Source organism: Halichoerus grypus, chromosome 14, assembly GCF_964656455.1.
Source record: "Halichoerus grypus chromosome 14, mHalGry1.hap1.1, whole genome shotgun sequence".
In the NCBI taxonomy this organism is placed as follows: domain Eukaryota; kingdom Metazoa; phylum Chordata; class Mammalia; order Carnivora; family Phocidae; genus Halichoerus; species Halichoerus grypus.
The window spans coordinates 28,429,832-28,443,299 of NC_135725.1; the positions used below are offsets into that span (position 1 = coordinate 28,429,832).

The 13,468-nt window shown below is 42.1% G+C and overlaps 1 protein-coding gene across 3 annotated transcripts in view; it reads right to left on the reverse strand.

Moving 5' to 3' along the window:
• The window catches only part of FANCC (FA complementation group C), a 280,937-nt gene that overhangs the window by 15,616 nt on the left and 251,853 nt on the right, over nucleotides 1-13,468 (reverse strand). For all 3 annotated transcript variants that reach the window (XM_036084780.2, XM_078061967.1, XM_078061968.1), the window contains 4 exons: nucleotides 12,404-12,479; nucleotides 9,855-9,936; nucleotides 7,411-7,585; nucleotides 2,946-3,152 (listed from right to left, as the gene is read on the reverse strand). In XM_036084780.2, coding sequence (XP_035940673.1) covers nucleotides 2,946-3,152; nucleotides 7,411-7,585; nucleotides 9,855-9,936; nucleotides 12,404-12,479 — 540 coding nt within the window. The remainder of the gene's footprint in view (nucleotides 1-2,945; nucleotides 3,153-7,410; nucleotides 7,586-9,854; nucleotides 9,937-12,403; nucleotides 12,480-13,468) is intronic.

Here is a 13,468-nt window from a genome sequence, read left to right on the forward strand (position 1 = left end):
GAGAAACAGACTCCTTGCTGAGCAGGGAGCCCGATGTAGGACTCAATCCCGGGACTCCAGGATCATGACCTGAGCCGAAGGCAGTCGCTTAACCAACTGAGCCACCCAGGCGCCCCTCAATTTTATCTTTTTAAAGAACCAGGTTTCAGTTTCATTTATCTTGTGTGTGTGTGTGTGTGTGTGTGTGTGTGTGTGTGTATGTGTGGTCCCTCTGCCATTTATTTCTGCTCTGATCTTTATTATTCCCTTACTTCTACTAACTTTGGGCTTTGTTCTTCTCTTTGTAGTTTCTTTAGATATAAAGGTATAAAGTTAGGTGGTTTATTTGGGATTTCCTATTTCTTGAGGTGGGCCTGTATTGCTATGAACTGCTCTTTCAACTGCTTTTGCTGTGTGTCATAAATTTTGGAAAGCTGTTCCCATTTTCATTTGTCTCATGGTATTTCATTTGTCTCAGGTGACAAAAATGCCTCCAACACTTTCATGATTCAAAAGTGCCTGTTGCTGACTTTTTGAAATAACTGAGTAGGTATTTTGTTGAATGTCCCTCAATTGGGGCTTGTCAATTACTTTTCTCAATATTAGACTGGGGCTGCAGGTTTTGGGGAGGAAGACCACAGAAGTGCCACTTTCATCACAATATACTAAGGGTACCTACAGTCAACACGACTTATCACTGTTCCTGTTGACCTTGATCACTTGGCTGAGGTAGTGGCTGAAAAGTGACTATTATAACTTATACCTGGCCAGAGATAAGACGTTAGTTGGTACTGAGGTCTATGGACACATGGACATTTTTTAGCTCTCACCTATGAAGTTCATCCACCCTAAACAGACTTGAAATAAAGTGAGGTATGCACTGTATAAAACTATACAATAGATTTTGTGCTGGGGTGGGCCCTGAGGAGATGGCACCTAGCATGTGTAACAGGTGAGTCCTCTTCTGCTCTTGGCAATGCCCAAGCTCTTGAGAGGCCTTCTGTCTGAACACGAGAGGCAGGACTGACAGGCTGGCTGCTGTGGCCTGCCTGCTCAATGCTGACTGTTCTACTAGGACTGAGGAGAACCTCCTGAGTGCTGGCTTCTGAGGTTCTTGGCAGTCCCACTTATCACTGGGACTCCCCTCATATTCACATTCAAACAGAACCTGCCCGGGGAAGGGAGCAAGAGGGGGTTTTCTGGGTGCTGAGACCATTCCTTTCTTGATTTGGTTGCTGGCTGCATAGTTATTTTTGGTTTATGAACATTAATCAAGCTGTACATTTTCTGCATGTATATTATATGTTAATAAAAAATAAAAACAAAAGCAAATAAAAATTCTAAGAGCCAGCTTGTGGATGCTTTTTAAATTTGCTCTTTTATCCATTTTTAAGTGGACAATTCATTGGCATGAAGTAAATTCATAGTACTGTACAACCATCACTAACCATCACTATTATCCATTTCCAGAACTTTTTTTTTTTTTTTTATCCCAGTCAAGCTCTCCATCCCTCTCCCCTGCCCAGCTCTTGGTAACTTCTATTCTACTTTTTGTCTCTATAAATTTGCTATTCTAGGTACCTCATATAAGTGAATCATACAGTACGTGTCCTTTTGTGTCTCGCTTATTTCAGCATAATATCCTCAAGGTTCATCCATTTGGCAGCATGTATTAGAACTTCATTCATTTGTAGGGCTTAAAAATATCCCATTGTATGTACTGACCACACTTTATTTATCCATTTATCTGCTGATGGACAGTTGGGTTGTTGTGCATATTGGCTATTGTGCATAATGCCACTGTGAACAGGGGTGGCTAAGTGTCTAACTTAATTCTATAAATTCTTTTACAGAGAAACAGAATTGCCAGATCATATGGTAATTCTGGTTAACTTTTTCAGGAACCATCAAACTCTTCCACAGTGGCTGTACAATTTTAATATTCCCGACTGGAAATATATGAGACTTCCAATTTCTTTTTCTTTTTCCTTTTTTTGAGAGTTCCAATTTCTCTACATCCTCACCAATACTTGTTCTTTTCCATTTTGTTTTGTTTATAATAGCCATCCTAGTGGGTGTGGAGTATGACCTCATTCTGGGTTTTGATTTGCACTTCCCTAATGGCTAATACTGTTGAGCATTTTTTCACGTGTTTGATGGCCACCTGTATATCTTCTTTGGAGAAATGTCAATTCTGATCTGTTTTGACCTTTGATCAAATCTGATCTGACCTTTGATTTAGATTTTTTCTATTGCTAAGGTGTAAGAATTCCTAATATATTGTGGATACTAAACCCTTATCAGATATATGATTTCCAAATGTTTTCTTCCCATTCCATGTCCTTTCACTGTCTTACTAATATCTTATGATGAACAAGAGGTTTTTAATTTTGATGAAGTTCAATTTATCTAGTTGTTGTTGCCTGTGCCTTTGGTGACATTATCCAAGAAGTCACTGCCTAAGCCAATGCCATGAATAATACTCACTTTTGACTTGGACCATTCTTTATCTCTCATGTCAGCTGGGTTTCAGGAAGGAATTCACTGTAATTAGCAAACTTTTTTTTTTTTTTTAATTAACAAACAAAACTCTTTGGATTGCTACAGTGAACACACCTCACTGAAGTCTTGGTCCTCTTCGTGAGGAAGGGAGTCATGCAATGTAACTAAAAGAATAAATACATGAGGACATAGAAGAACTAGCTTTGGCTATGGGCCCTGGCAGCAAGCTGTGACCTAGAAGAAGTCACCACCTTTCTCTGAGCCTCCATTTTCTCTTCCATGTCATGAAGGTGTTGCGAGGGGTAGGCTCTGGGGTCCCAACTGTCAATTTCACTGCCTGTCCTTCCATGTTTGGATAGCACCCTGGTACACACACTCGTCAAAGGCCAGACCCTTGGGCAGACAATCCACCTCTTCCCTGGAATGTGAGTGAGACTTAGCATGCTAGAAAAGGGGAGACTTACAAGGGTGATGACTTCCCGGGCAATCACATGGCCGCCAGGAGCCCAGAGCAAGAAGTTCAGGACGAGGTGCCTGATCAGCTGTTGACACAAAGGTGGTCTGGGGTCTCTGTCTCGGCTCTCTGCAGCTGCTGCCTGCAGATCCTTGGCTGAGAGAGTCGGACTTCTGAACAGCTTCTTGAGGTGGCCGAGCACTGCCTTTACCTCTATCTGGGAAGTATAATTTCAAAGGTGAGATATTAGGGAAGAGTCAACACATGCATAATTCTAGGACTGATTTGGGACTTTGAAGCAACCCCCAGAAAGAGGAGAGGACTGGCGCCCGAGGGAAGGCAGACAGAGGCGACTCATGTCTGAGCTTACACACTGCTCCACACAAACCCAAATGGGCGTAATGGAAATTTCTTGACTTTCTTTCGTCTTGCTCACTAAGCAGCCAAGGCACCATGCCAGGAATTGACCTTTTTTTTTTTTTTTTTAAAGAAAGGAAATGGAGAAAAATCCTCAGCAGAATGTAGTCAGATTTTTATATTGTGGGAAAAAAGAACAAAAAGCTCCTTGAAGACCCGCTCACTATCACAGCCACAAATCAATTAAAGCCCCATGCAACTGGACCTCCACTGAGCCAATGTTCTGATAAGAATGAGTTTGCCTTTTGCCTTTTGCTATCTTTGAGGGGTGGAAACACACACACACACACATACCATATTTGTTTTGTTTTACACACAGGGACAGTCTGTTCATACATGTTTAAAGCCCAAGTAGAGGTCACAAGTCTGTGGAATCCACATAATAATGGTGATTGTTATAGGTCTGTGGGTTGTTTTTGCATAAAAAATACTTATTTCATGCTGAGACTTCTGCTTGCTAGAAGAATGGTACATCAAGTTGTGACTTGGAAACAAAGAAAAAACTGAAAGCCATAGATCCAAAATGCCACATGGCACTCATGAACAGCTATGTTCCGTCATTTTCGGAAGAATACTTAGGCCTATTCTGAGAATTCCCATGACCAATTTTATGGATTTTGTGTGAGTCTTTTTTTTTTTTTCCTGGAAGTTAAGGCCTCATTCAATGAAGTCTGTCATAAACTCCAGTACACTAGGAGTGCTGTGTGAGCTATTCTGACCACAGTCCAAGACCGTGAGAAACTGCACCATGGGGCTCTTCCACGGAGAATGGCAGCATTCCAACGGGAGAGGGCTACTCTCTCACCACCTCCTCCTGTCAGCTGGGCCCAGCCTGCCCTCATCTGATGGCGTCTATGGGAGCCCAAGACCCTCTTCTCATCTAAATGGTTTGCAAAAATGTCAGAGCTTAGGAAGTTATGCCTTCATATCCATTTTGTTCTCAACTGAAGAAAATCTTCTTGATTTTCTACCCTTGTCCAGTACTCTCTAAGACTGGTCTTCTTCATCCCAGACCATCTTTCCCTTTAAATGCCTTCCACGTCCATAAGCTTCTACCTGACATGCCAAAACTTTTTTATTTTTATTTTTTTTTAAAGATTTTATTTATTTGACAGAGAGAGAGTGATCACAAGTAGGCAGACAGGCAGGCAAAGGGAGAGGGAGAAGCAGGCTCCCCGCTGAGTATGGACCATGCAGGGCTCGATCCCAGGACGCTGGGATCATGACCTGAGCCGAAGGCAGATGCTTAACCCACTGAGCCACCCAGGCGTCCCCCGACATGCCAAAACTTTAAATGCTTTTTCATTTGTTTTTAGGTAAAAGACATAAGCTTTCTTTTCTAAGTAGCACTTTTTATCCTGCATTATGAAAATTTACATATGCTCCCTGCAGAAGTTTAGAACAAAAAAGTATCTAACTCCACTACCCAAATAAAAGTTCTGATCTAACTTGATCTCAGGCTGGTCCTGCTCCATTTTCTCCAGGGGAGATGGAGGAAACCAGGTAGGTTCACATCCTTCTCGTCTTTTTCCCATGCCTTGTGCACACAGCACTCACTATGCACTATGTTTTCTTTGCGTTTTCACAATGCACTGTAAGCAATGTCATGTATCTATGACAGTCTTTGAGAACATGATTTTTCATGGCAGAATGCTAGTCCATGGTTAGAATATGTCACAATTTATTTAGTCAGTTCTTTACTATTCAAAGTTTAGGCCATTTGTCATGTCTGCAATTACAATAATGCTCATGTCTCATACATAAATCTTTGTATGGATCTCTAATTACTTCCCTAGGATAATTCCTAGAGGTGGAATGACAAAGTTAGAGTATGAACCCTGGCCTAATTCTTAGGGATATACAAACACAGGCATTTTTTGTTTTTATCATGATCCAATTCAAAGTTAGCAAAAGAAGATGGACACTGGCTGGCAGTGAACACAGTCTGCAGAGAGAAGGGTGGGTCTTTGTGCGGCGGCTGCTCTTGCTTCCCTGCTACTGAACCTCAAGGGTGGTCAGGGGAGGGGGTGCTTCTAGCTACAGTATGCTATCAGGGCTGAGCGATTAACTGGATTTAATGACACCTTTTGGGGAAAAGGCACAGATGCTGTCAGGCTCATTCAAATCTCCCCATAATCACACGTTCAAAGGCAGCTCACAGTTCGTTTCTCAAGTCACCCAACAGACCATCAAAGGGATTAAAGCTCAAAAAACCCAGGAGAGCGAGAGGCATGTCTTACTAGTTAAACTAGGAAAACTGGGCCCACTTGCTTCTCAGGATGTCACACACACCAGCGCCTCAGGTAGGGCACCAAGGAGGAAGAAAGCAGCTTTGGGATCACAAACATGGAGTGTGGCTTCAATCACAAGACGAATAGGCACCTCTGACAGGATAGCTAAGAAGGAAGTGAACATGCTGGTGCTAAACTACTCTGAGTGAGCTAATCTAATTTTTTTTAAAGATTTTATTTATTTATTTGAGAGAAAGCAAGAGAGCATGAGCTGTGGGGAGGGTCAGAGGGAGAGGGAGAAGCAGACTCCCTGCCGAGCAGGGAGCCTGATGTGGGGCTCGATTCCAGGACCCCGAGATCATGACCCGAGCTGAAGGCAGATGCCCAACCAACTGAGCCACCCAGGTGCCCCAAGGTAATCTATTTTTATCCAGTATGCCTAAGCATCCCTGGAGTAAGAACTATGCACAGGTTTTATTAAAAAAAAAAAAAAAGACCAAGTTAAGTATTAGAAAGACATGCCAATGCAGAACTTTCTAGAACTTACATTTTTGGGGGGGACAACTTATTTCTCTATAGTTCAAAAGTGAACCTCTGTTGGTTTCTATGATCGATATAGAATTTAACACATAACCTACCTACTTAACTTATAAACAATCAAAGTATATATAACAGGGCTTTGGAAATCATACATGCAAGTGCTACATGCATTTTAACTACTACTATCATTAAAAATAAGGATTTCCCTTAATTAGGATTAGGATTTCCCTTAATTAGTTTGATATTTTAAAAGGGAAATAGAAGGCTTTCTTTTTAATCATATACTAACCCTCAAATACATATGTGGATTATGATAATTTCTTTAAAATGTTCTATTTTTGATCCGAAATAATCACCAAATTTCCACTTTTTAAAATCCAAAACTCTTTTTTTCCTCTACCATGCAAGCCTTTAAACAAGTAAAATATACAGACATATCTGTACTAGTCCGCTTTTTTCCAACAATGGGAAACATCAAGCAAAAAGGAGCACTCCTCTCTACATAAAGAAACCTGCTCCCTTTAATTATTAAAATTAGCAAAAAGTTCTAGCTTTAGTTAAAGTTTTAAAAACCAACAAATAAATGTCTGCAAGGGAGGCGCCAATGCCTTTAATCAAAGCACTGCTTCCTGTAATCATTATACTCCACATAAAATAACAACTCTCTTTGCCATAGACAGTCAGTCTAGTACTTAGCGGCTCTGTTATTTATGGAATGCCCAAGTCCTTTTTCAGAAGCTAAGGGGTTAATATCAGATTACTTTAGTAAGAGTTCTAAACAAAGCTGGTAATGTGAGGATCTGTTGACTGAACCAAGAAAGCAGTAAGTCAAGACAGGCCGGGCTGCTGATCAGAGAGAGGACAGTGCTCCTCAGAAGAGCAGTCAGACTCCGCATAGCAAATGCTAGAGGACGTGGCCCCTGGGCCAGGAGCGTCTGTAAATGAGGGCAGAGGTGGCAGCTGAGCAAGAACAGATAAAACAATGTGGGGGACAGAAGGGCTATGCCTCATCTCCTCCATGCTTCCTGGGAAAGCAGAGTGGCAGGCCCCTGTCTCCACTCAACTCTGTGAGGCAAGAAGACGTCTCCGACCACAAACCCAGCAGCCGTCCACTCACTTATCTGGGTGGACATCAACATGCTTCCACAATGAACACAGTGAACACTCAGTGCTTAGGTGCCTGGGGGTTAGTGGAAGCCAAACCCACTACAGGGCCCCTTCCTGCAGCATCCTTTCTGATCCCGAGACGGACCCGGAGCACCACACAGAGTGGGCCCTGCCACCCACCATGGTCTGTGTTCTCTGCAGACTCCCGTCACGTGGGCTGTAGCTGAATGCCAAGAGCCACAGCAGGGCCTCAGGGGGTTCAGCTTCTGACATCACTAACTGCTCAGCCGCGATATCAGCCCATCCTCCAAAGTGAATGAACAAAAACCAGCACTCAAAGGGGCCTCCGTAGGACCTGGAACAGAATCAAAACACATGGCAGCCCAGCAACTTGATTTCTTTCTCTTTTTGGTTCTTAAAGCAACTGTAATGTTTGCAAATGGTTGGCTTGAATTGTTCTTATGCACTGAAGTACAACTTGCAAGGAATACAAGTTAGACCCAGAAAAGTAGCTCACTATGCCATGCTGAATTCATCACAGGGCCATCAAAGGCAGGTCTTTCAAAACCCCATGTGCCCTGAGGACTTCAGACATTTAAATCTTTATATCCAAGGACCATGAGTGAGTACAGGACTTTGACAAAGAAAGATTCTGGACCATGACCAACAGGAATGCTACAAGATGAGAACCTGCAGGCACCCCTTCGCTTTCTGCCTGGCCTGCACAGCTGGGCTGCCGTGGAAAGTGGGGCCCCCCAGCCATTACGCAGCCACCCAGAGAGCTCCATAGCAAGAAATGAGGGGGCTCCCGGGGGTCCAGATGGAGACCAGAGAAGGGATGCAGACAGAAACATGCACGGTTTCCTTCTGACAAAACACAAGGTTCTGGTCAGTATTCTAGTAATTATGAATTTTTAATGGGCTGCATACTGTATTCTTTCCTGTCATCACGTATATGTCCAAGCTGAAAAGCTAGAAGCTTTTGTGAAGCTATCCTTCTGTCATGCTGGGAACTGAGAGGTGTGCTGGTTGTTTAAAGGGAAGACTCCAGTCAAGGAAAGGATCCATTAATATGCACAGTGACAGTGTCAGCAGCTTAATATCTCCCCTGGAGAAAATGGAGCAGTCTGCCCTGAGATCAAGTTAGATCAGAACTTTCCTTCTGAACCGGGGAAGCTCCTGGAACAGGAGAGTTCTAGGACTCTCTTGGTTTGATCTGGGTCTAAGTGATTAAATGTTTTGAAATCTAGCTTCTGGAACAGTGGAGAGAAAAGAAAAAAGGAGGGTATTAATCTTATTTGTCCCACAGGAGGGAGAAGAGGTGCTCTGTGGGCCGCATCAGTGGTCGGCTGGGTTATGATGTCTCAAAAGCAAAGGACAAGCTCCACAGGGTTTCTCCCCTACAGACCTCACTATAAGCTGAGCACCAGGGCTCTCTCACGCTCCCTACTCACAGATGGGCATCACACCTGGATCAGAGCTCAGAGCTTGCCTTGCACAAATGGGCCTGGTCCTTCTTGCTGTTTTCTACCAATAACTAAGTATGTGAGGCAGTCCCAGTGGCCGGCTGAGAAAGCATCTAAACCTGCTCACCCACTCCTCCCTGCAGGTGGACCCTGAAATCTAATTAAGGCAGATCTAGGTTAAGTAGGAGTACTGTGAAGTTTTGGGTCTAGGTCCTGCTCTGCAACAGAGACAATCTGAAAGGATACACATGAGGCTGACGGTGTTACAGGTCGTCAGTGAGTCCAATACTCTGATTCCCGCTTGGCTGCTAGTTCTTTTTGTCTCATTTATTGGTACGAATCTTGTTGGGGAGGGGTAGGTGAGTAACCGGCACAAAGCCTTCATCAGTGATCATGAACATAAGGAGGACCAAGTGGAATATGTGATGGCTCAGTGAGGAGATTACAGAGAATTTCAAGAGGGAATAGTGGCAAAAGGAACAAATAAAGACAGTCTTAGTAGGTTAGTATAGACAACAAATAAAATATTTGTACTCTACAAAAAAGTAAGTCAAGAGGAAGCTGAAGGGTGTTATGTCACAAAGAACTAAAAGCCTAAATGTGATTGCTTTTAGGAAAATAGTGTATATGAGAGGGTACTTAATATCATGTTAGAAATTAATTTATATTAGAATGGATTTTCTAACTTTAGAAAAATATTTATTAAAAAGAGGAGGAAAAGGGGCATTTTATCCTACTGTGCAGGAGAAGGTTAGAATTTGCTTCCGTAGAGAGTAAGAGGAAGGAGAAGACCAAGGGACCCAGAGGGCACCACCCTTCTCCTTCTGCATGGCTGGGGGGGTGGGGTGGCATGCGGGCACTGCTTTTTTTATAGCGTCTATTTTTCTTATTGTTATGCTTATATATTTCAAAATCCAATACCGGCCATTATTCAGGACAGTTTCTATACAAGGTATTTACATACGTATCTGTTGATTCTGAGCGATACATGCAGCTCGCTATGTGCTTCCTCTACTTCTCACTCAGCAAAGTGCTTACCTGTTTGGGGATGGTCACAGACCAGTAAAGGCCATCCCCCGTCAGCCCTCCATAAAGGGACGATCGGGATCAAGAGAAACCACTGTGACGCAGACCTATGAGTCGTCAGGATTTGCTTACCCGTGAGTCTGGTCTTCAACTATTTCTCTGAGCATTTCAGAAATATGTTTCAGTGGCTGGTGCCACAGTTCTTGTGGGATCTCTGTGGGTAGAGAGACAGACCAGAGGGAACTGAAGAAAAGTCAAACCTATCAGGATCATCTGCTGCTAAGACCAGAAGAGCTTTGGAAAAATGCCTTGTTTTTCCTGGTCCATGGGACCCATACCACTGGTCTCATGCTGTTCCCAGTCGATATCCATCCCTTAGGCCTGGGAAGATCCTCAGTGTTACACAGAACTAAACTTCAAAGGCTCTTTAACTCAGGAATACGGAAGGAGACAAACTGCAGCCTGCCCTAGGACTGGAAATGTTATGTTGCAGATACCCCAGGTTTTTTTCTTTTCTACCCTCCCCATCACTGACAATTCATGATTTCAAAGTACATGAAGATGGTAATAAAAGTCAATAGGGAACTAAGAATAGGTTGCCCAACTGTTTTTCTATGACTGTGATGAATTCAGAATATGATTTCAGGTTTAAAGGAAAGGCCAGGAAAATAATACACAGATATCATACAAACAAATGTCCTTTCTTGAGTTAGTTTTTCTGGTTTCATAATTATCCCATGGTTTTAGACACATCTGAACACGTATGTATCTGCAGTTCTACACAACATCTGACAAAGTTACCACATTTCCATGCAGTGATAGGCTCTGTAATTAAATACATCAGAAGATAATGTAAGCAACAGGGTAAGCACTGCTAACGACCCCACAAATGTCACGGGTTACAGGCTCGTACATTATCTTTCCCTCCTCTGAAATGCCCATTAACTCTTGATTTGTAGCCTTTGAAGGTATGTTTCATTTTCTTCTTTGTATTAATTATTTAGATACTTATTTTATGTCCCCCCCTACTGTAGCTCTTGGATAGTCAGGGCTTGTAAGTGATCTATCTTTTATGCCTCACAGGACTTTACAGTGGACACAAAATCAATTTCTGATGAATAGAAGATTCTACTATTAAAAAATACTTCAGGGGCACCTGGGTGGCTCAGTCGGTTAAGCATCTGCCTTCGGCTCAGGTCATGATCTCAGGGTCCTGGGATCGAGCCCCACATCGCGCTCCCTGCTCAGCAGGGAGTCTGCTTCTCCCTCTGCTCCTCCTTGTGTTCTTTCTTTCTCTGTCTCAGATAAATAAAGTCTTAAAAAAATACTTCAATTTGTGAACTTAACATTCATTTTTTTCCAAAAGTAATATGCTGAAAAGCAGAATAGGAGGAACTCCTGCTAAAATTCACTTATTTATTTTTGGACATAAATCTAGGACAGTCACATAAAGGAAAAGGTAAATGGCTGACTTCATGCCCAAGGTATCACCTTAGTCTTTTGTTTATAGATTTCCCAACTTAAAAAATAACAACTCCGGTATTTTTTCTGGAGCTCATTCAGCTTTGGCTGACCTCAGGCTTTGCTAATCTGACCTAAGCTGTAAAGTGTACCCCTAGAAAGAGAAATGCTGACTTTTCTGTCTCGTTATCAAAGTTTTCCCGTTGTGTTCCCACAGGGTAAGTTTCACAACACTGTTGACCCCAGGTCCCGCTAGCCTCATTACCACCTCTACTGCCAGCACCTGAGAGGACAGGGTCAGATGGGTCACTTTGGGTGAGAACCTACATCTTTTAGAAAAAGGAAAAAGAACTGGATTTTGTAAAATGCTCTGAAACTTTGAATCATCTACTTTCCTTGAATGAATCAACTTATTCAAGTCTCAGGAAAAATGCAAGTAAAAATAGCATAAAAAGGAAATACTACCGGCTCTTTCCCTCTTCTTTTTCCTTCCACACTTAAAATGCCTTCTTCTCTGGCACAGGCCACGCTGCGTCCGTGTGCTGCCTTTCCCTCAGATGCCAGGCTGCCACGGGGAAGGATGCCTTTATTCTCTATGCCTGAAACGTTGCCTAAACACAAGTTCCTACACACGCCAACAGGTCAACTCCAGTAAGGATGGAATCATCACTTCCCCAACTGGATGTGGCCAATGGAAGGCTGGCAAATGAGACCAGAGAAGGCCATGATCCAATACACTTACTGAATCCTTTCAAAAGTCTTCTTCCCTTGGCTCGGTTAGGAGAAATTTCCCCTAAATTTCCTAGGCTTTGTTCATCATTTTATCTTTCCTTCTGCAACAAGGGGCACAGAGTGGAAAGAATGAAATACAAATAAACATACTGTTTTAATCTTCCTCAGCCAAGTCTTGGCCTGATCCTGGCATTCAGGTGGATCTGGCCAGCACCAGTAGAAGCCCGTGTTATGCGGAGCAGACTATCAAAACTTAACGAGAGGCCACTTTTTTTCTTTCTTTTGGTAAGTGATAACTGGGAAGTCCAGAAAATTCTCATTTCAAAATCCCACAGAATGTGAGACCCCGAGAACTTAAAGGGATGTTAGAGATGACTGAGTCCGTCTCCCCTGTTTTATACATAAGGGACTGGTAGGGAAGGGTCATTATTTGTCAGTGTTCTTTCTCAGAAATTATTTGAATATGGGTAGAATCAACTTTCACGTACCTTTCGGGTGTTGGAGCAGCACCATAACAAGAGATGGAGAAGCATAAGGAAAGTAGGTCTTGAATGTAAACTTCAGCTACAAGAGAATAAAAAATTCAAAACCACATGGACATTACGGTTGAAAGGGATATTAAGAAAGAACAAAATCTTGCATCATCTACCCCAAAAAGACCTACTAGTACTAACATGGTCAGAATGTTTTCTTAAACATTTATTTTTTAAAAAATGCTTCCAATAACCTTGTAAATATGTACCAGAAAAATGAACCTTTTTGAAATCACCTTCTGGGGCTTAAGAAAAATGAAGTTATGTTCCTGATGTCTTCATAGCAGTTCTTTACCTCACATGAACCCAATTATGCACATAAATCTCCTATTTAAGCGAGAGTTTCCAAGGCGGTTGTGAGATGTTAGGTATTCCAGCATGATTTTTTAACAACAAAAAAAGCATGAAACAACAATGGTGCTTACAACACTTTGAGGGCCAAAGCGCTATAGTTATTTATGCCCTCTGAAGGCAGAGTGGCTTTGAAGTATGTTTGTAAGAAATTAAAGGAAAATCTAGAAACAGTGAAGTGCTCGGGCTTTGAAGAGTTTTGGTAAATCTGTAAATCCATGTGACCATCATCCCAGTCAAAACAGAGAACATTTCTGTCACCCCAAAAACTTCATTTGTGGTTCCACCACTCCCCAGCAACCAATATTTTGATTTCCACAAGAGAGTTTCATTTTGCTTATTCTTGGATTTCATATGAATAGAATCATAGAGTTTGTATTCTTTTGTGTCTAATTTGGCTCAACATATTTTTTTTTTTTAGATTCTTCCATGTTACTCTGCTTGTTGAGTAGTTCGTTCTTCCAGTCTTTTCTTATTGCTTGAAATAATCATTGTATGAATATACCATAATGTTTATTCATTCCCCTATTGATGGGTATTTGGGTTGTTTCCAGTTTGGGGCTACTATGAAAAAAGTGTCAAATTAACATTCATATTTATGTCTTTTTGTGGACATGTGTTTTCATTTTTCTTGGGTAAATAGCACAGGAGAAGAATTACTGAGTAGAT